The sequence below is a fragment of the Emydura macquarii genome, unplaced genomic scaffold (genome assembly GCF_026122565.2).
Source record: "Emydura macquarii macquarii isolate MOO-44397 ecotype Brisbane River unplaced genomic scaffold, CSIRO-AGI_Emac_v2 contig_2768, whole genome shotgun sequence".
Lineage (NCBI taxonomy): Eukaryota > Metazoa > Chordata > Testudines > Chelidae > Emydura > Emydura macquarii.
The window spans coordinates 43577514-43601907 of NW_027132905.1; the positions used below are offsets into that span (position 1 = coordinate 43577514).

Below are 24394 nucleotides of genomic sequence, written 5' to 3' on the forward strand. Positions count from 1 at the left end.
TGGGAAAGCACCCACGCCCCAAGGTGGCTGCGAGGCTCTCCCAAGGCTCTGGATTAGGCAGCCTGCTGGGTGCTAGGCAGCACTGCTCCACGGAGAGCTTGAGGCTCCAGCGAGGTTACGCTGCCAGCCGAGCTCAGAGCGGCTATCCCGCGCTCAGCTCTGCAGCGTCCGAGCACCTGACACAGCCAGGAGCTACCTGCAATTGACAGCAGCCACCTCATCCCAAGCCCAGTGCTGGATACAGGGAGAGGAGCAGCCCGGGACCCTGAGCAGGGGCTACTGCCCGCACTTGGAGTAGGAGCCTCTGGACAGAACTTATCTGAGCAGCTAAATGTTAGGGGGAACTACAAGCAGGGCACTACAGGGGGCTTCCACGACAGCTGGACGGATGGACGCACACACATACACCCAAAGAAGGACACAATGGCTAGTTTCTCCACCCCCTTGCTCCTCTCTACCCTGCACACATGGCTCACCCGGAGTCCGATTTTAGGTACAATACCCACAAAACATTTTGTGTCCTGGGTGTGGCTTTGGCCACATTCGGGGAGTTCTGAACTGGGAGCACTGACCCTTGCCGTCTCCTACCCCTCCTCAGCGTGGTCCCAGACACACAGGCCCCTGGCCTGGGGCCTGCCCCCTCCCACGAGAGAAGGAACAGCTAGGGGAGGTGGCTGTGCAGTTGATGCACTCAGCAGAGCTCTCCGACCCTGCACCAGGGACGGCTCATCAGCACTCGGCAGGGACTCCCCATGACTCCCAGACTACAACTCCAGGGAGCCCCACTAGACTGTCGCACATGCCCCCGTGCCATTGCCTAGCCGAGGGAGCGCACGGCCCGGGAAGCAAAGCAGTGGCTGGGAAAGGAGTGGGCAGGCACAGGCTGACACACAGCCAGCTGCGTGGAGTGCGATAGGGCTGCCGGCCAGGCAACCCCCTCCGGCCTTGCAGAAATGCCTGGCCTGTTCCACGTGAGCTTCTCGCCGCAAGCGCCAAGACTCTGGGCTTTAAAGAGACCCGGGGCAGGTCTCTCTGTGGAGACAGCGAGGCGGAGTGCTACACTGAGGGGTATATCAGGAGCCAACTCCTGGGCACTTGTGGAGGTGAGAGGGGATCCCACCAAACCAGGGGCAGGGGTCAGGCCAATGAGCCTCAGAGCCTGAAGACCTTTGTGTTGCACAGACAGGGCTGCGCAGACTTCCCCTACCCCTACTGCACCCCACAGCGCCCCCACCCTGGGGGGAGAAGCTTCAGTCCCCATGGTCCACAAAGGCCTCGGGCTCTCTGCCAAGAGGGTGTCAAGCACTCACGGCTTGTGATGGAGACACCTACCCACTAGAAACCGGACAGACCCGCCCACGTTTCGCATGGGACCCCGAGCAGCCATCAGATAGAGATCAAACTTCCCTATCGCTCCCGCTAGCCTCAGTGACATGGTAGCGAAAGGTGCCAGGAACCCTGCGCCCAGGACACAGGGTGGCTATCTTAATGCCGACATTAAAGATCTGGATGAAAAGCCAACAGCACAAGAGGGGGCTTCCCACCCGGCCTGTCTAAGACTCCAGCACGCAGCAGCCAGCAGGGGTAGGATACAGAGACACTCTGCAGTTTGCCACTCCAAACTAGAGCCGGGCCTGAACCAGAACAGGTCAAACAATGAAATAATTCTGATGTGGGGCCAGCCGCTGAAGCTGTATTCAGGCTCCAAGCAGCCCTGACCCCCATGGTTTAAAAGGAGGTCAGACCCACATAGCTCATGTGGACCAAGCCAAGAGAGAGAAGCAGGACCAGGGCACATAAAACATCAACGTGTTAGTAGAAATTGATCCAGAGTTTCCACCCCAAGGACGAACCAGGCAGCCCTGCATGAGAAGGACTGGGGGGAACCCATCAGCAGCAACAAGATTCAGCCCCCACCTGCAAGTTCCCCTCCCGCAGTGTAACGTGTCTCTTCCAGGGCTGGGAAGCCACCAGCCACAGAGCGCGCATGTGTTGTGTACACACAGGGAGAGAGTTCCCTTCTCTCGAACAGATGTTGCTGCACACAAACGGCAAGGAGTTGACAGCTGTTCCGCCGAGCCGCCAGAGAAGCAACAGAGAATTGGATTTTACGATTCTTTTTTTAATAATTTAATTGGCAATTACTTAAATGTGGGGTTTACGCAGGGAAATTGACATAGAGAAATAAGAGCATTAGATTGCAGCCTGACAGCCGCCACACCAGAGAGGGAACGCTAAGCAAACAGCAGGATAATCTGCCGATGTATATCAGCCAGGTGCAGCAGCACCTCCTGCTGACTCAGTCCTGGGAATCCTTCCAGACTCCATCCTGCCCTCAGCAGCTCCTATCCACAGCAAGCCATTAGAACGGGGCCAGTGTCCTCGAGCGCTAGCTGGTCTCTTTTCTCTCATGACCAAAGCCATGGAGTTCAGCTAGACTGATACAAGGTAGCTTCGCACAATGCCCATGCTGAGGCCAACATTGGGTCTGTGGGGGCACAAATACAAACCTTGTTTGGTTTTTGCAGACTAAGTGTTTTTATTCTGTATGACTCCTATTTCCAGGATATTGTCCTAGGAGTTTCAGTTCTCCAACAGCCTCCGTGTAGCTACCAACTCCTAACCCTACAGGGGAGATCTGTACTTTTTTTTACATGGTCTTCTATAGGCTTCTTTGAACCATCCTGTGACATTTCTCTCTTTATAGAAAACAGACTTGATACCAATATATGAAATAAAGAACTGGCTGGATAGAAGGGGTGTATAGACTTCCCCAAACAATACAAGAACAAGGGAACGGTCAATGAACTTGGCAGGTGGCAAACACAAAGCTGCTAACAGGAAAGCTAGACCTCACACAAGGCACAGTTAGCCTGTGAAACTCATTGCCACAAGGTATAACTGAGACCAAGAGCTAACAGGATTCAGAAAGGACTGGGCTTTTACACAGGAAGACTAGCTTCAGTTATGAAACAGTTTGAAACAGCATCTTTGGAAGGGTTATAAATCCTCCCACTTCAAGGCATAAACCAATCTCTGACTATGGGGGGGGGGGGGGGGGGGATTTAATCTGCCCTCCAAAAATCCCATAACTGCCTATGGCAGGAGTTTTTCTTCTGAAGCCTCTTTCCAGATGCTATTGGACTACATGGGCCATTGGTCTGAACGAATCTGAAAATTCCAGTGTTCCTATGGGTGGATTCTAATAAACCTATAAAAAGATCATATTTTTCATTACATTCTAGACAGTCAGAGGTATGGGGGGAAAAGGATTCCTAGACAGCTAGGGCCTTCCACTGGATTTATCCCTATTCATTGCTCAGATTGCCAACTCCAAACATTAAAAAATAATAAAATAATAATAATAAATCAGAGGTCAGGCCCCTGAAAACACCATGGTCTGCTTGACAGCCATGAGATTTTAAAAGCTAATCAGGGTTGGGCTCTTTATTTATTGACCTTCTGGGCCCATGTTTTCAAGCTGTGCTCTGCAACCACAAGAGTTAGAAACTCATTGCTCTTTCACATGAATGCGGAAATATCCACATGACTCCAGGAGCTGGAGTCTGCAGATACTGAACACTCAGACCAACGAGAAAACTACACGAGCTGGAATATTATAAGGCTTTCCTGTATTCTCTATCTCCCCACCCCACTCACACACCCGATCAGTTCTAGGTTAGGATCCTGATGCATCCTCACTAGAGACTCCACAGCACCCCAAAAAAAAAAAAAAAAAAAAAATCCCTTTTCCCTCACCCCAGGATGAAAACGTAACACACAGTTCACACACCATCTGGTTTCAGCACTTTCCCTTCTCTTGTGATGTGGCAGCGCCATCTGCTGATCTCTGTGAGACACATGCACCATACCTGCCAGCTAGAAAGCAACACACGGTTCCAGTAAGGCAGTGGTTCTCCAACCTTTTCAGACTACTGTACCCCTTTCAGCAGTCGGATTTGTCTTGTGTACCCCCAAGTTTCACTTCACTTAAAAACTGCTTGCTTACAAAATCAGACATAAAAACACAAAAGTGTCACAGCGTACTGTTACTGCAGAATTGCTTACTTTCTCATTTTTAACCTTATAATAAAATAAATTAGAAAAAAAATTGTACTTATATTTCCCTGCATAGTACATAGAGCAGTATAAACAAGTCATTGTCTATATGAAATTTTAGTTTGTGTTGACTTTGCTAATGCTTTGTATGTAACCTGTTGTAAAAGTAGGCAAATATCTAGATAAGTTGATGTACCCCCTGGAAGATCTCTGTGTACCCCCCAGAATTTCCTGCTAAGTAGCGCGTTCCCATGGCTTGCGATTGGCCATGGAAGTCGCATGGGTTCGCTGGTGGTCCACGGGCAGATTCCCGTGGCAGCACATCCCCACCGCAGCACCCCTTTGCAGCATGGTGTGGGACCAGCAGCTGCTCGGACTCGATCTCTCCCCGTTGGCCGCCCGCGCTACTCCACGAAGGACCCATCTACGCTCGAAAAGCTGACATAGTACAGCAACAGCACCGCAGTTGTGCTTCAGTGTAAACACTCCCTCCAGCGATGGGAGGGGTTCGACCACCGGTGTAGATAACCCACCTCCCCAAGTGCCAGCTGCTAGGTCCAAGGAAGAAATCTTCCCAGCGGGGGTTAGGCATCTGTCAGCTTAACGGCATTGCTCAGGGGTGGCGGGGATTTGTCATACCCCTGAGCAATGTAGTTGGGTTGATCTAACTTTTTAGTGTAGACCAGACCTCAGCTTTCAACACCTTCAGACAGGGTGGGACTTTGCCCTCTGGCTAGGTTCCGTGCAATCCTACACGTTCTGGGGTAACCCAGTTCCAACACACACACACACATCTTTCCCTTTCCTTTGGGGGACCATCCTTCCTTCCCACTCAGAGAGCTATCCCTCCATCCGTCTGTCCAGCCACCCACCTCTCCCCAGCTGAACAGGGCTCTCTCCCTTTTCACTCCTCCCTGGAAGCCTGATTCCTGCCCCATGAGATGCAGGGTGGGTTGACTGGGCCTCCTCTATCCCATTAACCCTTTCTGGTTTTGTCTGAGGTTTGCATGCCCCTTCGCAACCAGAAACTTGCGGCAAAACCACGTATGCAACCCTGCCCCCAGAGGACAATTGGTGCGCAAACCCCTTTGGGGGTGAGAACCCACCATTCTAAATTAATTAAAGCCCCTGGGATTCATTATCCTTTCTCAGTGTGGGAGGTGGCTGGGCTAGCCCACCCCTTGAGGTCCCTTCCTGCCCTACCTTTCTAGGATTGATGCTATTTTTCCCAAAGATAAATCAGCTGTCACCCGACTATCTGCAGATGACGAGTGACCCCAGGAACAACTGGGGAAACGGGCACGCCTCATTTAATCCCTATTTGCAAGGTTTGACCTCCCCTAGTTATCAGCGGTGTGGGATTTACGACACAGGTGCTGATTCCAGCCAGCAGATTGTCGTTCAGCAGAAAATAGACGCGCGCACACAGACGCACGAGGAGGAAAGATGCCCATGCTTGAGAGCTGGTCCTTCAGCCTCAGCCTCGCCCAGGTGCTGCCTGCCAGAAGACCACGAATGGCTGGAATTGGATACCACTCGCTGCAAGGGACTTGCTGGGCAACAAATAAGGGATCCCCGGGTCTTCAGAGACAGGCAGGACTAAACGAATCAGGCCACGTAATGAGCGGCACCAAGAGGAAGCATGGAGCAGCCCCACGGAGGCCATGGACCACATTGGGGGCGATGCACCTGTGCAAAACGCTTTAGTGCCAATACCGCAGCAAAGCCTTCCCAAGTAGCACAGAGACCCAGGGCCTAAGCCCACCTCAAACCAGGTACGGGGGGGGGTGACAGGAAAGAGGAAGCCAGGAAACTACCTGCAGCAAAGGCAGAGCTGCCCAAACCTGGAGGGCATCCCAATTGCAGGAGTCCCTGCTTGGATGTGTCAGCTTTGCCGAGCGTGGCGGGCAGAGGAAGTCAGGAGAGGGGAGGGCGTGGGAGCAGCGAGCGGATCTGCTGGCCCCTAGCCGGAACCACCGTAGAGCGCAGGGCCAGAATTAGGGCCTGGCAGACAGTTAACACGCCCCAGCTCCCCGGCAGTTGGATGGAGACAGAGCGCTCCGTGCCCCTCTCCTCGCCCCTGAGTCAGACCCTCCACGAGGCAGGATTTCACTGCTCCCGCTGAGACCCTACTCATCAGACAGAAGGTCATGGCAGGTGGTGTGTTAAAGGGCCTGCCTTCCTCCCCCTGCCCCAGAGTAGGGTCACACCACCACATACCCTCCCTCTCTACCTCCACCTCCTCCGGAAATCAGTTGGCAGTGGACAATCCAGCACCAGCGTGAGCTGGCAGGTCTTTTCCTACCAGGGGAGATGCTGCTGTGCAGCTGAAGCCCAAGACTGGGAGTCAGGTCCCCTGGGTTCTAGTCCCATCTCCGCTACAGACCGCGTGACGTCAGGCAAGTCACATCACCTCTGTGCCTCGGTTTCCCCATCTGTATGGGGAGGATCACCTTGACCTGCTCTACAGGGGTGCCAGGAGGCTTCATCCCTCAATCTCCGGGCAGTGCTTCCTGCTTGGACACAGCAGCTTCCACCAGAGGATCCCAAAGACTTCCCAGAGGGATCCCTGCAGAAGCAGCTCTTTGTATGCCCCCAACAGTGTAAGACACCCCAGCAGGGAGCTCTAGAGAAGGGCAGGGCCTACATCGCAGGGCCCAGCTCCTGCAAAGCCCCCCCGTAAAGGAGTGTACATAGAGCTAAGGCGGGGAGCAGTGCCCCGCAAGCACCTGGCACCGCTGCTGGGCTTCTCACACGCCCAGGATTACGGCTGTATCAGCCACTAGCTGCTGATGCAGGAACATCAGCCCCGGGCTCCCGGCCAAGAGGAGTCTGGCGCAGCCTTTCACATGGAACTGCTCCTGGTTGCTGGTTTTCGAGCCTTGTCGTTAACGGCTTCCCAGAAACGAGACAAACCACAAGGGCCGCAGAGCTGGTGTGGGGCAGGGCTGGCAGGAGCACTCACAGCCAGGAGTTAACCCTAACGGCACCCAGGGAGGGAGGGAGGGGAAGCAAGAGAAAGAATCTCTGTGCCTCCTCCTTTCTTCTTCTGCGGGGCTGAGGACAGGAACGCCAGCTGGCGGCAGGTTTGCCTTGGAGCTCACAACACCGCCACGAACCCACCCACCCCGCGCCATCATGAAGGCAGTGGTTCTCACACACGTCCCTGGCCTGGCCAATTTCCCCGGAGAGCCCCACAGCCGCGCCCCTCGGTTCCATGGAAGCCAGGGAGCATTGCGACAGCATGAGAAAGGAGGATGGAAATAAACACAGCGCCGCCGTGCCGAGGTGCGGCAGCTCAGCTGCAGACACACCCGTGGGGTATCTGCTGTTTGTTTGGTCTCCCTGGTTTCAGGGCTTCACGGTCCCTAGGGACCCTAGCTGCCCTCTCTGCTGGCAGGGCTGGCTGCTCTGGTCTCTCCCAGGCTGCATGCATCCTCCTGGGGCTCTGCCCTGCCTCCAGGTTTGGGGATACAACCCCAAGGCAGGACAGGTGCGAAGCAGCCCTGGGGTGCAGAGGGGGATTTCTCTCTTTATTTTTCCTGTCACCCCTCTTTCCACTGTTATCAAAGGCAAATAACTTCGGGAATCCAGGCCTGAGCTGCACCTAGCAGGGGGCATCGCTGCTTGAAGGACGACTGCCAGGAGCGTGATGGAAGCGGCTCCGCAGAAGTTCAGAGATCGAGAAACTCAGCAGGGATGGAGAAACTGCGAACAGAGCATGGCAGAGCACTTGAAATTGAGACTCACGTCCCAGGAGAGAAGACTGGCCAAGGAATTAATCTACTGCAGGTGACCAGGAGGGGGTGCCAATTGCCCCCCCCCTAACACACACACACACACACACACACTTTCTCTGCCTAGATTCCACAGCACAAACAGTGCACAGATCAGTGGCACTTTCCGCCCTTTCCCCCACCCCTCCCCTCCCCTCGAACTCATCAGGGGCCTGCAGGCCTCAGCAGTGCCATCTCTGAACAGGGCCAGGATCTCTACCAGCAAATGGCAAAAATCGCAGGGGGGTAGAGACGTTACAAACTGAATCAACTGCTCCAAAACACACACAACGCACAGGATGAGCGGGGGAGGGCGAGCGCTGGATGAGCTGCCTTTGTTTGGCGATTTCCTACCTGCGTAACATAAAGAAGCCCATGCATGATTCATGGAGACTCAGAAAAGAACGGGTGAGCAAGCACTGGAATCAGACCCCTTTTCTCATCCCACCACCCACAGTCCCATATCGGCGCGCTGAAAACTGGAGGTGTGCTCTGCCATTGTGCTGCCAGCTGGGGGAGGCGTTCTGCCGCCACCTGTGCACGTGAATAAAACATTAACCCCATTGTCTTGGGCACAGATCAGAACATGCCTCCCGCACCCCAGGTGTAATGGGATCGCACGCCACGGAGAGGGGAAGGGACGAACGGCAGAGGGGGGCTCAAAGAGCAAGTGCTGCCTGGGGAGCTGTCAGGAGCACTCAGCCCCGCAGCTCTCAGCACCACGCTGCCCCTGCGAGAACGGAGGAGACATTCCCATTTAACAAATGAAAAATACATGCTGAGCTGCACTTTGGGAGCCTGCCATCACGAGCTTCTGCCAGCAGAGGGCACCCCGGGCTTGGTGCGGCCTCTTTCGGAGAAGGGGTGGCCTTCGGTAGGCTTAGCCCCTACCCACTAGGCCAGACTGCCCAGCCGCGTCCCCGGCGCAACACGCGCAGGCCAGCAGTGCGATTCAGATCAGGCTTCCCCCCCACGCTCTGGGGGTTTCGGCTCTGTCTCCTTGCCCCTTTCAAGCGATTCACTGTCCGTTTATTCAGTGCAAGCGGAGGCTGGCCGCGGCCGCGCGGTGCTTCTTTTTAGTAACGGCCGTGCAAGGGCACGAGAGGAGCGTGGGTGGGAGCCGCCCCCGGGAGGGACAGGCGAGCACCGGCCCGAGAGTGAGGGTAGCTTCCACAGGGACTGGTGCAAAAGAGACGGAAGCTGGAGTATGTCAATACAGCCTGTGCACAATACCCGGCCCCCCTCCCTCCGGTGCATCCAATAATCACTGAGGTGCAGCGTTCGAAAGAACACCCCTCCTTGGGCCACAGAAACCAGGGGCCTTGGCCGCCTGAAGGCTGTGGATGGGCTGCTTTCAGTAGGGGGCAGTGGCGTATACGTCAATACCTCGCCTTCGCCTTGTCCTCTGCACCAGCCCGTGGATACAAAGCAAGTGTGTGAATGTTTCCCGGGGCGGGGGGAGGGGGGGGGTGAGAAATGAACCGACAAACCCAGCCACGTTCCAAATTCCTTCCTTGCATACTCTCCATATCTGCAGCTGCCAAACAAAGGAGCCGGCAGCAAGTTCCCCCCCGCCCCCCATCCTGGGATTCCCAGCGCCAGGGATCACAGGGGAGCGGGCACCCATCCAGCTGGGGGCCGGTTGCTCCGCACACCCTTCCCTTGTCCTCTACAGCTGAGCCGAGCGCACGTGTGGGGTTTGTTTTAACGACTGGGATTCACCGTTTACAGCCAACGTCAGCCCCTGGGACAGCTGGGTGAGAAGACACGAGCTGTAACGGATACAGCAGGAGAAAGCTGGGCGATCTGAGAATCAGACTGGCAGGGAAACGGCTGGGCCTTAAGGGCAGGGAAAGGCTCCAAGTCACTTCAGGTTCTGAATCAAGGTGTGGGGAGGAAGGATCTTTGGAAGCACAGCCCATGGTATCTCCTCTTCCTCTCTGCTTCCACTGGCATTTCACTCACTCCTCTGTAGCAGGGGTAGATGGTGCCACTAAAATCCAAGGCCTTGTCTACATGGGGAAGTTGTACCGGTTTAAAACTACAAGGGTGATTTTAAACAGATATCACTAAAACCAGTGCAAACCCCTGTGTGGACCCAGACTCCGATTTAAGACCGGTTTATTGCGGGTTAGCTTAAATCAGTTCAGAAGCAGTTTAAACTAAACTGACATGAGTCCCTCTTCAACTGAAATCAAAACATCCACCCACAGGGTTTGCACCAGTTTAAATAAATTAGCTTAAAATCCCACGTTCAATTAAAATCAGTGCCACTTTCCCATGTAGACAAGGGCTGACCGGCCACATCCACATGCTGTATTTAAAGAGCTGGGTCTCCCATCCAGCTGTGCGCCACGGTGCGCCGCCCTCAGTCCGCACACTTCTCCAGCCGTTGGCACCAGTTTTAAAGCTTGCACCCATTTTAATTCAAGCCCGTTGGCATCCCTGGCCCCTACCTGCACCACATGTGGCAGGAAGCATTTCCCAACCTCGCGGGCCCAAAGCGCCGGCAGAGTTAAAAAGCAGCTGCCTTAAAGAAGCGAACTTCTCCAGCCAAAGGCTAATTTCCTCCCCCGCAGGCCAGGGGGAGATGCAGCTGGGAAGAGATCTCTAGCTGCGTCTAACTGGTCGGTCACTATCATGGGGTTACCTCCGCTCAGATGCAATCAGCCTCCCACTCACTAAGAGGCCTCTAGGGAAATCAAAAAGGAGCCGTCTTTCCCTGCCCGCCCTCCCCCCGACCAGCACAGCCAGCTGAAAGCACAAGCTGTTTCCTCCTGTGAGCCGGTACAAGGGACGCCCAATCTCCCTGCATGACCAAGGCTGAGAATGGGGCGAACCTGGACTCTGGACTAGCTGCACCACCTACATTTCGCACACGGAATCCATCTCCTGCCCTCGGAACGGTTTCGTAAACAGTGACTGGGGAGACGGGCCGGGGATCTGAGACGCAAACCGGGAATGGATGCTGTTTGTTCTCAAAACGGGAGAAAGCCCAATGAGAAGCAGCTCCCCGGGAGGGAATGGGAATGGAGAGCACCAGCCCCCACCAATCTGCTCTGGCTGTCAGGGTCCCAAATCACTTCCCACCCCTGGCGGCAGGGCCCCTCCCATGCAGGAGCTGTGGTTTCCATGATCCCAGGAATCCCTCCTGGGCATTTTGGCTAATTCCCTTTCAGACGCCCAATCCCAGGCTTGCCCAGCCACCATCCCCTCACCCCAGAATTCCAGGCCACCAGTCATTTGGGGGCTGGATGGATGCTGGGGGGAGGGTGTTAATATCATCTTTGCCACCCCCACCCTCCTGCCAGCTGGGGAGAGGCCTTCAGCCTCTGGCTGTGCAGCACACAACTTCTCACGGACAGGGGTTCAGACTGTGCAAATCTAAGCCCCGGCTCCGCCACAGGCCTGGGGAGCATTACGAGGACCCAGCTGAGGAAATTCACTAGGAAAGTGGAAGGAAGCGAGAGAGACGTGATGCGCAGAAGCGTGTGAAGAGCACGAGGGTAGGAGCTAGGGCTCAGGGTTCTGACTTGAGACCATTCAACCTTACAAATAGACACGGCAGCAGAGGCCAGATCCTCAGCCCATGTTAGATGCCATTGAGGACCATGTTACACTCCTACCCCCGCTGAGGTTAAAAATATCAGTGGCAAGGCTTTCCCACCCCTCCCAACTCCTCTGAATGCGTTTAGGTCCCAGCCAGAGAGGTGATCTGAAATGCTGGGTCGCAGGGGATCTGCGCGCGCTGAGCCAATGCCGGGGCGCTCTGCTTGTTTCAGCAGGGTGAATTCTTTGCGTTGAGCACATCCCGGTTTGCGTGAACTGCTAAACAGCTGGCTGAAGGCTGGTGTGTGTGGTGGGGGCCTTTTAACCCTAAAATCATCCAGCGGAATACACACGCACATTGCCCAGCTCTGCCTTCTCCCTTCATCCCAACCTTCTGGCCGAGGATACAGCCTGAAACACAGACCCTGGAAGACATCAAGCAACACCACCAGAGAGGAAAAATGTGGGGCAGAGGGCTAGTGGGCCACTTGGCCTGCTACTCCCACGGGAGGCCAGGGAAGGTGAGGATGAAGGCATAGCCGGGGTGAGGGCTGGGTGACAGACGTCATTAGATCACAGTTCTGCATCTGCAGAATTCCAACGGCTGGACACGGCAGGGGCTGCCCTTTGCCCATTGCAAGGAGAGTATCAGTGAGATTAAAGAGACAGTGGCTTTAGCCTGGCTCTGGAAGACCAGCTGGCACTGGCAGGCTAGTTATTAAGTAAAGGCAAGAGCCAGTCCTTCCTGGGAGCGAACCAGGAAACAACCAAGAGCAGCCTTTCAAACTGCGATCTAATGGCAATAGCGCCTCAGAGGTTCACGCGTGCCCAAAAGCCAGCAGGCCACCCGGGAACGGGCAAACTTGCACCCACCTCTGGAAGGCTGCCTATTGCTCAAGCACGTCCCAGTTTGATGGAGAAGCTTAAATGGAGCGGGTGGGGGGGAGGAGACGACTATCTGAGGTGGGTTTGATGATGGTGAAAGGAAGAATGGCATCTTGATGATACACCATCACTTACCCGCGAGAAGCCTCCTATGTTCTTTAGAAAGCAGGGGAAGAGGTGAGGGGGAGAAAAAGGAGAGAACACACAGTTAGCATAGCAACACAGACAGAGAGACAAAAGCTTTGCCAGCCCCCCAAAGCACCCGTCTCCTGCAGCCCCACTTCCATCCGCCCCTTTGATGATTCCAGGCCAGCCTCGCACAGCTGGCTTCAATTGGAGCACGAGGGGCTGCGGTGTCTCCCTGCAAAGGGGTGGGGTGGTGGGGTAGGAGAGGAAGCAAGGAGAGGTACTCAGACTCCACAGGGAGCTGGGAAGGATGGTCCCATTCCAGCCCCGCAGGGTCTCACTCCCTGTGTCCTGTGGGAACCATCCCAGCCCCTTAAAGAGAAAGTATAATTCTGTCCATGCACGTTATGTGCACGCATGCACGCACGGTTCTAGCCCTTGTGGTTGCAAAGAAAAGCTAGAAAACGTGACCCGAGTGCTCCCAAAAGCTTCAAACTCCAGAAGGCAAAAGAAATAATCCCGAAGTGTGCCATTTCTTTTAAATCTCATGGATTTTTAAACCAAATCTCTTGATTTTTTGATGCCCAACTCTTGATTTTTTAGCACTGGGAGCTGGCCATGTTGAGAACTCAGGTATGTAAGGCCTTGTCTACACAGGGAAATTGACCAGCATAGCTATTCTGAAGTAACTCCACCATGTGGATGTTGTTCTGCAATAAAAGTGACTTTATTCCAGAACAGGGCCCACCTTGGGAAAGTTTTTCTGGAACAGGTATGCCAGGCAATTTTCCCAGGATAAGCCCTACTGAGGGGTCATCTTCTCCTCTCACCCTCCACTTAGCCTCATTACCCTGCATGACCTTCGTCCCCTCCCCTGTTCGCTGTGCACCTTTGGCCCAGGAAGTCACAGCTCTCTGAATCTGGTCAGAAGTCAGCTAAGGGAGGAACGCAGAGCAGGAAATGCAGCCCAGGCTCATCAAGAGAAGAATGGAGCTAGGTCTGTGCTGCATGTTATAGGGGCCAGACTGACCTATGCAGGCCGAGGCAGCTGAGCCTCATCCAGGCTCTGCACGTCACTCCTGGGAAGAGGGCTACGGGATAACTCGGGCACCTGAAGTCAAACACCTGCTGCTGCCTCCAGGATCACTACTTTCCGAGCAGCAGGAGAGGTCGGAGCCCCCCTCAGACAGGAGTGTGGCATCTCTGCTAAGGAGACTCAGGTAGCTCCTTTTAACAGAGCTCATCTGCCTGACCACGGATCTGCTCAGGGAAGGCCGTGGGTGGCACGTGGAGGGAAATGCAGATCGTTGCACCTCCACTGAACAGCACTATCCAGATAGCAGCTGCATCCCTTGAACTCCAGCCCCTGGCTTTCCCCCAAGAGGTGCACTCAGCTCCCTTGTCGGTGAATGCACATCTCCAGCTTTCAATGCAGACTTTACGCCCCTTGTCCCATATACTCTGCTACCGCAATTGTTACAGCTCAGGTGAATACAAAGGGCCTGGCTTATCAGAGATGCTAAGCTTCAACTGCGGTCCTGGATGCGCCACACCTGTGGGAGTCTGGCCCTCGCTCTCTCTGCCCCCCAGAAATCGGAGAGATCAGATCTCACCTCTTCGAGAGCTCCGCTACGTGGGTGCTTTAGGGACGTGATCTCCCCATTGCTCCAGCCTCTTCCTTTTGCAAACCAAGGAGAGAAGCAAATCATCCTGCAAAATCTCTCTCTCTCACCCCCCCCCCCCAAAGGGTTAAGAGCAGAATAAAGTTCTGAAGGGGGATCCTCCTTGAGGACTTTTCTCAGGGCAGCTGTTGAAAGGCTTCTGGGCCAGGTGCTCAGTGTCTGACTGGAAGGAGGATTGGGGCAGAGGGGAAATGGATTTCAGAGTGCAGCTGGGAGTTAGGAGAGCCCAGATCCACATGGGGATAGAGAGGGAGCATGCTGCGAAGATGAACCGTGGTGGGGGATAGAGGAGATGAAGAACAAAGGGAAGAGAGAGACTAGAAAGAAAGGGAAGGGGGGAGGAAATTAGCCAGGAAGCAGGTCTGCAGGCTCAGAGCATTGCAGCCTCCTGGATGCTCCGGAAGCAACGTCAGCGGCTGCTCCCACAATGGGCTGCGGAACAAAAGTAACACGACACTGAAGAATCTGGCCTGCTCGCTGAGACTATTAGGGGAAAAACAAAGTGAGCATTGAGGGCTGGAGCCGGCCCCACGCCAAGGAAGTGACGTGCGGCTACTCGCCACTGGCAACCCTACTTTTGCAGCTTCCAGCAGAGCTGCCGGGCAGAGGAGGCAAAGAATGATTAAAATATCCCCAGATGGCAAGGTTATTTGGGGATGATAAAAACAGAACAAAACTAAGACCCTTTGGCCCAGGCTGGGGTTCGTAAAATATCAGTGTCAGATTAATGAGCGACCCAGCTTTCCCTCCTCTGCTGTGCCAACTCCAGATTAAACCATGCACCTCGTTACGCACCCATTTCCTTCACCCTCCCCTGACCCCAAAAGCAGATAGCACCCCCACGGGTCAGTAACCGGTGCCCCAAACTTGAAACTGGAGCTGGGAGAACGGGCATGAACTCTACCTCGGATGGCACTCCAAGGACCTTGTGCAGTCTGGGCACGCTGCAGGATACCCCCCAGGGAAGAGCAACACCCATCCCGTCTCTCTAGCCTGCAAGGAAAGGGAGGCCGTGGAGACAGCCGTGTGGAGGGTGGGATGCCAAATCTCCAAGCAGCCTGGACGGTCAGAAAGCAGGCAGAGAGGCTGTCAGGGACGGTCTAGGTTGACTTGGTCCTGCCTCAGGACAGGGGGCTGGGTCCCGTCCAGCCCAACATTTCTAGGACCCTCCTCGCTGCCCCAGGGCAACTGGCTGCAGGAGCGTAGGGAGAGGGGCACCTACCTGGTAACAGACTTGGTCCCTTTCACCCAGCACCAGGGGGCTAGGGAGGCAGAGTGGGGAGATGAGCACTGGCAGAGGGGCTTAGGCACGCTCCGAGACCACTGTGACGGGCAACTGCGTAGAAACCTAGAGATAGGCACTTTGATATTGGGGATGCGTCTGAGGAAGGAAGCCCAGACCTACCCCCTCACCGGGCCAAGGGGCAGAACAAAGCTCGGAGGAGCGTCTATCAGCGGGATTTGGGATGGCCTTAAGCGCTCAGCCGCATGGAGCCACCTGCCCCGTGAACTCTACAACGCCCAGACCACGGGGTCCTTAGCAACCCATTTTAAAGGGTTCCCGTTTGCTGCACCCCCAACAGGAGAAAAGAGAGAGAATGATGCTTCCCGCCCACCCAGTGCTGCCTTCCACTCCTAACGCCAGCCTCCCCGCTTCAGAACCGGGAGGGCACGACCGCGTGCTCCCAATCCAGCAGAAGCTGGGTTCAAGTACAGTAGCCAAGAAGGGAGAAAAACATCCACCACATCTGAGACCATCCCCGCCTGCCTGCACTGTCACATTCCCACACAACTCGCAGGCCTTTAACCCCCACCTGACCGCTCTGCCTTGGGACAAGAGGTTTAAGCCCCAGGACAATTCAAGGCGAAAAGAATTTTGTTGAAAACATTTGAAAGCGGGGCATCGGTGTTTCTCCAGGCAGCACCTAGCACCATGAGGTCTTGGTCCATGACTAGGCTCCTAGGCACTACGCGAATACAAATAATAAATAAAATAATAGCTGGTTTGAAAGATGTCAGATTGACAGTCTTGGAGCTGGAAGAACTCCGGCTAAATGGTGTTGCCAGCTCTCACTATGCTTTGCATCTTTCTGGAAGCCCCGAGCGCCTGGAGTCCTGGGATTAAATGAGGGTCTCAGCTTGCATTTAAAAAATAAAGTTTCACACTTGTGGAGAAGAGCTTGAAAATGTGCTTTAAAAAACAAAAACAAAGAAAGAAAATCCCAACTTCCTTTAAAGCCAACCAAAACCTCATCTGAAGCAAATCACATGATTTTGGGGAGCATGAGGGGCTGGCTCCTGATTATTGAACCTCTGGGGTTGACACTGCTGGAACTGGCACAGGGTGGGTGCCCCCCACAGCTGGATCCAAAACTATTAAAACTGCTGGAGAGAGAGAGAGATTGCAGACTGAAAAAAAAGGCGCCTCGGCCACAGAAATTCCTTTCTAAGAGGTCCCCAGGGATGGGGGGAGAAGGGGGGAACAGCACCTGATTGGTTTCATCTTTCTTACACCCCAGGCAAACCCCTGAGAAAACACAGCGAAGTGCTTTAACCAGAGATCCTAGAACCGACCCATGGAAACAGATCAACAAGCCACTCCGGGCCAACATCCCACCTCCGCCGCTGGCCAGCAGCAGCTGCTTCAGCTGGAAAACCCCACTGAATCCGCAGAGCTGTGCAGTGCTTTACCACAGTGGGAAGAAGTGACCGCATGACCCCAGACAAAGGAGCCGTGGATGCCTTAAAGCAGGAGAAAAAAGTTCCTGGAAAGGAAACGTGGGAGTGAGTAGGAGCTGGGTGTTTGCTTGGGGGACAGGAGGGCTGTGAGGGTCACTCGGTCGTTTTTCAAGGGCTCGGAGGCAGATGACAAGTACTGCAAGTACAAAGCAGCTGAATGGCGTTTCAGGGCTCAAAGAGTGAAGCTGTGGAGAGGAGAGAACATGGAAATTCATCAATAGGTGCAACACAATCAAAGTAAACTGGTCTGTTGTGTGGGGGAACGCTCGGCCCTCCCAAACCTTTGCCCTGTGGCTGTAACCCAGTCACAGGAAGGCTCAGATCCTACCACAGCAGGCAAGCAGGCTGCCAGGCAATAGCCGGGCTGTAGCCGTTGGTTACATTTCAATGCTACTTCGCACATATAGCGTTTCTCAGCCGATGATCTCAAAGAGCTCTGGGATCATGAGTTAATTCAGCCCCACGACTCTGAGAAAAGTACATCCATCATCACCATCCTAGTCCTTAGCCCTTCTGTCGTGCTGTCTGCAGCAGATCACAGAGCGCTTTGCAAAGGAGCTCAGAGCCATCACCCCATTTCACAGATAGCACCGGAGGGTCAAGTGACTTGCCCAAGGTCACTCAGTAGGAAACTTAGCCATGGAGATACTGAGTGATTTACCTGAGGCTACACAAAGACAGCGGGAGAGCTGAGAATATCCTACACACTAACCACTCGACAACTTCCCAGCCCTCCACAAAAACCACAGAGCTGTGTGTCTGGCTGGTGATTCAGCCACTACAAGCAGCGTCAGTGGCTAGGATATTAGGGAGGGTTGCTGTCACACCCCAGCCATGACTCTAAGAGGCTATTTCCTGGGTGTTCGTATCACGCACAAGAGCTCCCTTTCCTCCCCTGGACAAGGGGTTCAGAAGTTGGGTGCCAAGCGTTCTCCATTGGGCTTTCATGCCCCATCATTGGCCAGAGCAATGCAGCCTCGTTATCTCTCCTTGGGGGCAAAGGTTCAGGAGAGTTTAAACACGAGGCGCTTCCCGAAAGCCCCCTTTTCCCTGGGGCACCGCTGCGGGCAGCCTCGGGTATCTGGCATCAGGAGGAACGGACCCTAAGGTCCCGCTGGGGCTTCGTACTTGGCAATACACATCGCTGCCTGCCCAGCACCATGGCAACTGGAGCTTTCATATGCAGATATCAAAACAAGATGCTCACTGGGCCTGTAACAATAGCGCCCTTCGGAAAATCTGTGGGAGAGAGAGAGAGAAGCTGCAACAAAGACACAAGATGAACTTCCACAGCCTGGAGAGCTGCAGCCCTCTCCAGAGCAAAGCTTCACTTCTGGAGCACCAGAGCCGGAGGGGTGGGGGATATCAACCCGTGACCCTGTATAAAACTCTGCTCTCCTGCCTTCATCCCAGTTAAACCCTCAGAAGTTAGAACATGCACAGGGTCCAGCAGTGGTTCTTGAAAAAGGGATGCTATTTCTTATTCCCTGGAGGCATGTTCCACTGAAGAGGTGGCTGCATTTCAGTGGCAAGTAATTACATGTGGCACTGGAAAGATGAAAGCTAAACACACTGCTCCTCTGTGTAAGCGAGCAGCTTAACTGCGACAGCAGATCTGAGGGGCCTCAGCGTGCACAACGCAGATCCCCTGCTCAGTGGCTCGACTGGCAGAAGCTGGCATCCCCTGCGATACCATCATTAGCCACAGATCACAACTCCAGTGTGCTCACTTTTCGTTTAGCTGGCGGGTGCCCCCGGCCAGCTAGAGCCAGTGGACTGGTCCAGCTCCCCACCCACGGGGCTTTTCTCGCGCCCACCCAGCTTCTGCCGGAGGCCAGGGCTTAGTTGCCCCCCTCCCGGCTTCTGCCAGGGTCAAGAGGTTGGGTCCAGCTCTCCCATGGCTTTCCTAGGCAATGACAACTGGTGAGACTTCCCCCGCCCCACACACACACACCCTCCCGGCTTCTGCTGGGAGTCTCCAGGGGCCAGGGCTTAGTTCCCCCCACCCATCCCTGGACGTCTGCTGCTGGGGGTGCCAACTGGTGCCCAATTTTCCAGGACGACCACACCTAACCCTGTAAACCTTTTTCTTTCCTGTTACACAGTGCTTGGGGGGGGGGGGGGTAGGGGGTATGACTTGGGAGTTGCCCCCCCATGTCCCCAGCTGGAGCGGGCTGTGCTGTGATTCAGCGACTCAGCCCCTGCCGGAGCAAGGAGGCGTCCATAAAAACACATTAAACCAATCAACAGCTGATGGGCAGGTGGGGCATGCCAAACAGCATCTGCAGCTGCCTGTGTGAAAGAGCTGCTGGCTGCCTGCCAAGAGCCGTCATCCCGACCCGGGCAGATGGTCAGCCAGTGGGTACCGAGCACCCACTATTTATTTTCCCAGTGGGTGCCTCAGCCCCTCAGCATCCATGGAGTTGGCGCCTATGCCCAGCACATCCGCTGGGTCGGGCACAGTGATTGAAGCCTGGCGTCAACACAGAGCAACCCGCTGCTGTCCCCGAGCAGAGCGCATGGCGCGATCCTGCACTGGGACACGGAGAACGCACGGGAGAGACACGCTGCCACAGCAGGACGAAGTGTTTGTGCCGAACTACGGCAAGCGCTTTGGGGCCGGGGCTGCTGTGTGTCTATGCAGCACCTAGCACGAGGCAGCCCCAGAGCCAGGTCTATCTTAGGGGTGTCTATGGCCCTTATCACCCTAGCAACTCAGCATCGCACAACTTAATAGGTTTATCCTCACAGTACCTCTGTGAGGTAGGGAAATATTATCCCCATTTTAGAGATGGAGAAACTGAGGCAAAGAGCGGCTCAGTGACTTGCCCAAGGCCTCTTGTATGGAGAAGGGAACTGAACCCTGGCCTCCCAAATTCTAGGCAAGGGCCCTAACCATTAGGCCGTACTTCCTCAGTCAGCCCTCTGGCTACTACTGCAAATTAGTAGTGGGCAGGAAAGAACTCGCTAATGAAAGCCTGAGCCTACACAAATAAATAAAGGGCGGATGAAAAGGACAGGCAGCCCGGCAACCCAGTATCTGTAAGCGAATCCATCTGGGACAGAGCTGCTGCTACAGGCAGATCCCTCTGACCCCCCATTTACCAGAAATCACCTCTGACTCCTTAAGGCTTCCGAGCCGAACACAGCTCCGGCCACTCTGCGCTTCAATGGCAGCCACCCCCACGCCACATCCTGACAGCCAGGTTAGAGTCTGCCCACATACTCCCCTGGAGTGAGTGCATCAGACCACATGGCTGCACTCTCCTGCCCTGTGGCCCAGATATCACAGTGCCACCCGTTTGCCTCGACACATCCCAGTCCCCCCGTTCACCCCTACTTCCTTCACAAGGTTCAGGGAAATGACGCGGGTTTTTGTGGGATTTCTCTCGCCCGCTTCATTTTGAGAACAAAAGTGTAATTGAGGCCAATAGCCCGAGAGCCTGCACTAGCTTTCAACTCCAACGGATTTAGCAGTGCTTTGATTTTCCCTTTATCGCACCGTGGCTCAATAGAGCAGCTGCCAACATCAAGTGGGGCGGGGGGGAAAATGGGTTTTGTTCTAATATATATTTTAAACGAGAAAGAAGTGCTTCAGTTTCAAGGTCAGACATATCGACTTCAGCAGTTCCTCTTGGACACAGACGCACGATGGACGGAGGAGAAGCGAGCGGTTTTTGTGAGGGTCTCACCGCAGGACAGCAAGCCAATGCATGTGCAGTGCCTAACGGAACGTGGCTGGATGGACATGCAGCGATGGCCTACCCTGGGGCAACGGCAGCTCGATAAAGCGGCTAGCCCCTGCATCAAATAAGCAGGGCTGAGATTCTACTTAGCCGCTATAGATCTCAATGTATTGCACAAAAGTGGGCAGGAATCAGCCCCATATAGCTGGGGAAACTGAGGCATGGGAGGCGAACGCCTGATTTTCAGCTGTGCCGAGCCACTGCTACCACTGGAGGAGACGCTTCTGAAAATCAGGATGGAAGTGACTTGACCAAGGTCACCCAACAGGCTAGCGGCAGAGTCGGGTTTAGGACACCCAATATAAGTAAAGCTCCAGCTCCCAGTGCACTGAACCCCTCTAGCATAATCCGCACCCTTGGGCAAGCCACAGCCTATGACAGCTCCTCTCATCTGTAAAAACAGGGCTAATGTCAAGGCAGCGGCCACCTAGGATTTCACACTGATCACCATGCGGAACGCCAAGACACTTGGAAAGTCCCAGCAACAGCAAGGTCAGAACCCAAATTCTCCTGCTGAAAAAACCACCATGGGCCTGCACCCCTTGAACAAGAGGAGGATCTCCACTAGCAGCAGTGTCTCTATGACACAGATCAATTCTGATTCCACGTGGAAGAGGGCAGCAGTAATCACGCACTCGACAGCCTATTATCGTTACAGATGCTCAAATAAGTGAGCCAGCAAATCCTTTAACGAGTGGATTTCAAGATCTTCCCCCTCCTCGCGCTTTATCCTACCAATTCCAATGACCAAACCTATCTCTAGGCTCGGAAGGATTCGATTTTTAATCAGTCAGTCTTGGTTGGCAAACGTCTGATTTCACCGTGTACACGCACGCGCACACGCACGCACTTACTTACTTCCATCGATAATAGAAACGTACAGGTAGGCCACATCAGAACAATGCTGGAGAACGCAGAGTTTGATTGAAGGATATTGACTTTGTATATTTTAACATAGGAGGCTGACAATCTGTGTTTGAATGGTTATAAAACTTTAATGGTTTTAATCTCATGCTCTAGCCGTGTTCTCGAAGAACAGGCTTCAAGCAGCCGGAATCTAAGGGTGCGTCTACACGGCAACAAAACTCCACAGCAATGAGTCTCCAAGTCTGGATCAGCTGATTCAGGCTGGCGCTGAAACCTAGCTGGGGGTGGGCTTGTTTCAGAGCCTGGGCTCCAGCCCAAGCCCCCAAAACATCTCCAGTCATTTTCAGCCCCGCAGCGCCAGCCCAGGGCAGTTGACTAGGGCTCTATGATTCGCTACCACGGGTTTTTTCTTTTGCTCTGTAGACGTACCCAAGGCGATCTAATAATGGAAAACAGGGCCCTGCCTTTACCACTTCATGCCCACAGAAGTCAAGGCCTCCCCGCTCTGTTTCACTCATCAACGGTGTGTACGTCGTCTTTGTTCCCATCATCAGAGCCCAGCAGAGGGTCTCCCAACTCTGACTGCATTCGCTCTCCCCAGCCCACCTGGAGGCAAGCCCCAGAAGCCTGGCGAAAGATGGGTGACCACAGGGCCAGAGCAGTTGTGAGTTCCATAAAGAGAGAGGTCATTGGATTGGGCAAGGAGGCAATAGGAGCTGGGTTTCCTCTACCTTCCGCCTGTGGAGTGGCCCAGCTTAAAATTCAGAGGGTAACAGTAACAATCCGAGCATGCAAAGGCAGGACAGGTTAAAAAATCTGAGCCAGAAAGAGTTAAAAAAAATCAAGAGACCAATCCACTTAAAAACACCACTCACAATTTTTGGGACCATATTTTTGTTCTGTGTTTGTACATCGCCTAGCACAGTGGCTCTCAATTTTTCCAGGAGGCTGATTTGCTTTGCATACCCCACATTTCGCCTCACTTAAAAACGACTTCCTTACAAAATCAGACACAAAAACGGCACAGCACCGTATTACTGGACAATTGCTTACTTTCTCAATTTCACCATAAATTCTAAAATCAATTGGAATACAAATAGTGTACGTACATATAAGTGTCTGGCAGATAGAGCAGTATAAACAAGTCATTGTCCATATAAAATTGTAGTTTGCACTGACGTTGCTAATGCTTTCTATGTAGCCTGTTGTAAAGCTAGGCAAATATCTAGATGAGTTGATGTACCCCCTGGAAGACCTCTGCGTACTCCCAGGGGTACACATACCCCTGGTTGAGAACCGCTGGCCTTCCACTGGGGTCCTGAGCAGGACTCGGATTGCTAGGAGCTATCACAATACAAATAAAGTATCATTTGCTATTCCTCCCAACCCTTTCTATGCCAAAGTGGCTGGAAGGCAGTGAAGCTAGAGGGTAGATATGCGTGTTAAGAACCTGAAGGAAAAGAGCTTCATTATTTAAAAGAAAATAAATGTGGTTTAAAAAATGAAATTAAAATAAATAATCAGGGACCTGCTTGTGGCAGATCAAGCCATCACAGTTCACAGCCAACGCAGGACAGCTTCTGCTACCCCTCACTCTCACTCCTCGGGTGCTAAGGAGACAGGCTAATTAGAAAAGCAGCGGAGGAGAGAGGGCGCTCCCTGGATAATGCTGCCAGCCAGTTGGACTTCGGATGGTTTAGAAACAGGGAGGAAGAGTCAGAGGAGGGGTGTGGCTGGAGAAAGATCCGAGTTACGATTTTTAAAGGATCACACCTGTGGAAGCTCCAAAATCGAATGTCATCTGATTTCAACCCAGACTTGTCAAGACAATGAATGGAAAGAATCACAGCAATGGAGATTCTAGAACACAGTCAGCTGGGGGTGAAGAGAGAAGGTGTCATTGAATCCAAGCCTTGCTCTGATTTCTGCTCAATACAAGATCCCACCACCACCTCCCTCTGTGCAGAGCTCCTCACACAGAAACAAGCACAGAAGCCAGTTTCCCCTAGTGCTCCTGTCAACATGAAAGGTCAAGGGGGACAGGAAAAGACTAGGCAGATCTTTGCAGCATTCATCTCTGAGTCAATACTGATTAGGGAGGAATCCCTAATCCCTCCCAAGGCTACAGCCTGGTGTTTCACTTGCTAGGAACTAGCCCAGAGCACTCAGCTTATTTCACATACCTTCCAATGGCTGCTCCGGGAGTTTGAAGGGCATCAAAGCAACACGGATGCCCTAAAATCCCTCCACCTTCCTCACTCTCCCAGACCATTGCACCTCACTACATCCTGTTCCAAGGCTGCAGCCTACCTTAGGAAAACAAGGGGCTTTAACTCGTTGTTGGCAGGAGCAACTGGGGAGGCTGCGGTGTAGACAGGCCTCCGGCATCAGAGGGCTTAAAAGATCACTCTTGGTCACTGGCACAAATCCAGGCCACCTTTGAAAATCCCACGTCTCTGGGTGGGTCATGGCAGGCAGGTTGGGTCGGGTGTCGTGTTCTACAGCAGAAAAGTCCAGATCACTGGAGACCATCCTGAACAGTCTCCTTAGTTCAGCCTCTTTGCTGAGAACACCAACATCACAGAGGGTCTCCTCCTCAAGTCAGGATTGGGCCAAATGGGCTGGGAAAGCCAGTCTGGGCACTGGCTGGGCTGTGACGAACTGGAGAGTTTCCAGGGCTGCCAAACTAGTACTCAGAAATTAAAACAAAACAAAAAAACAAAAACCTCGCTCAATTTTCTTTGCAGTCAACATTTAATGCACAGATTTTCTTAAGTCTAAGGCATTCAGTTGCATTTGTTCTTGTAAATTACCTAGCAATTATATACATTACACTCTTTAAAGCACATATCAATCAATTGGCATGTGATCAACGTCCAATAATTGCCACTGCATAAAACTCAACCCCCCTGGGGAGGTGCAATTTAAAGTGTTAATTAATTGCTCTGGATTGGCTTGGAAGATG

The 24394-nt window shown here is 53.6% G+C and overlaps 1 protein-coding gene across 2 annotated transcripts in view; it reads right to left on the minus strand.

The window, feature by feature from the left end:
- AGRN (agrin) overlaps positions 1–24394 on the minus strand; it is a 212800-nt gene that overhangs the window by 115324 nt on the left and 73082 nt on the right. For both annotated transcript variants that reach the window (XM_067567281.1, XM_067567280.1), the window contains exon 3: positions 12405–12425. In XM_067567281.1, the coding sequence (XP_067423382.1) occupies positions 12405–12425 (21 nt within the window). The remainder of the gene's footprint in view (positions 1–12404; positions 12426–24394) is intronic.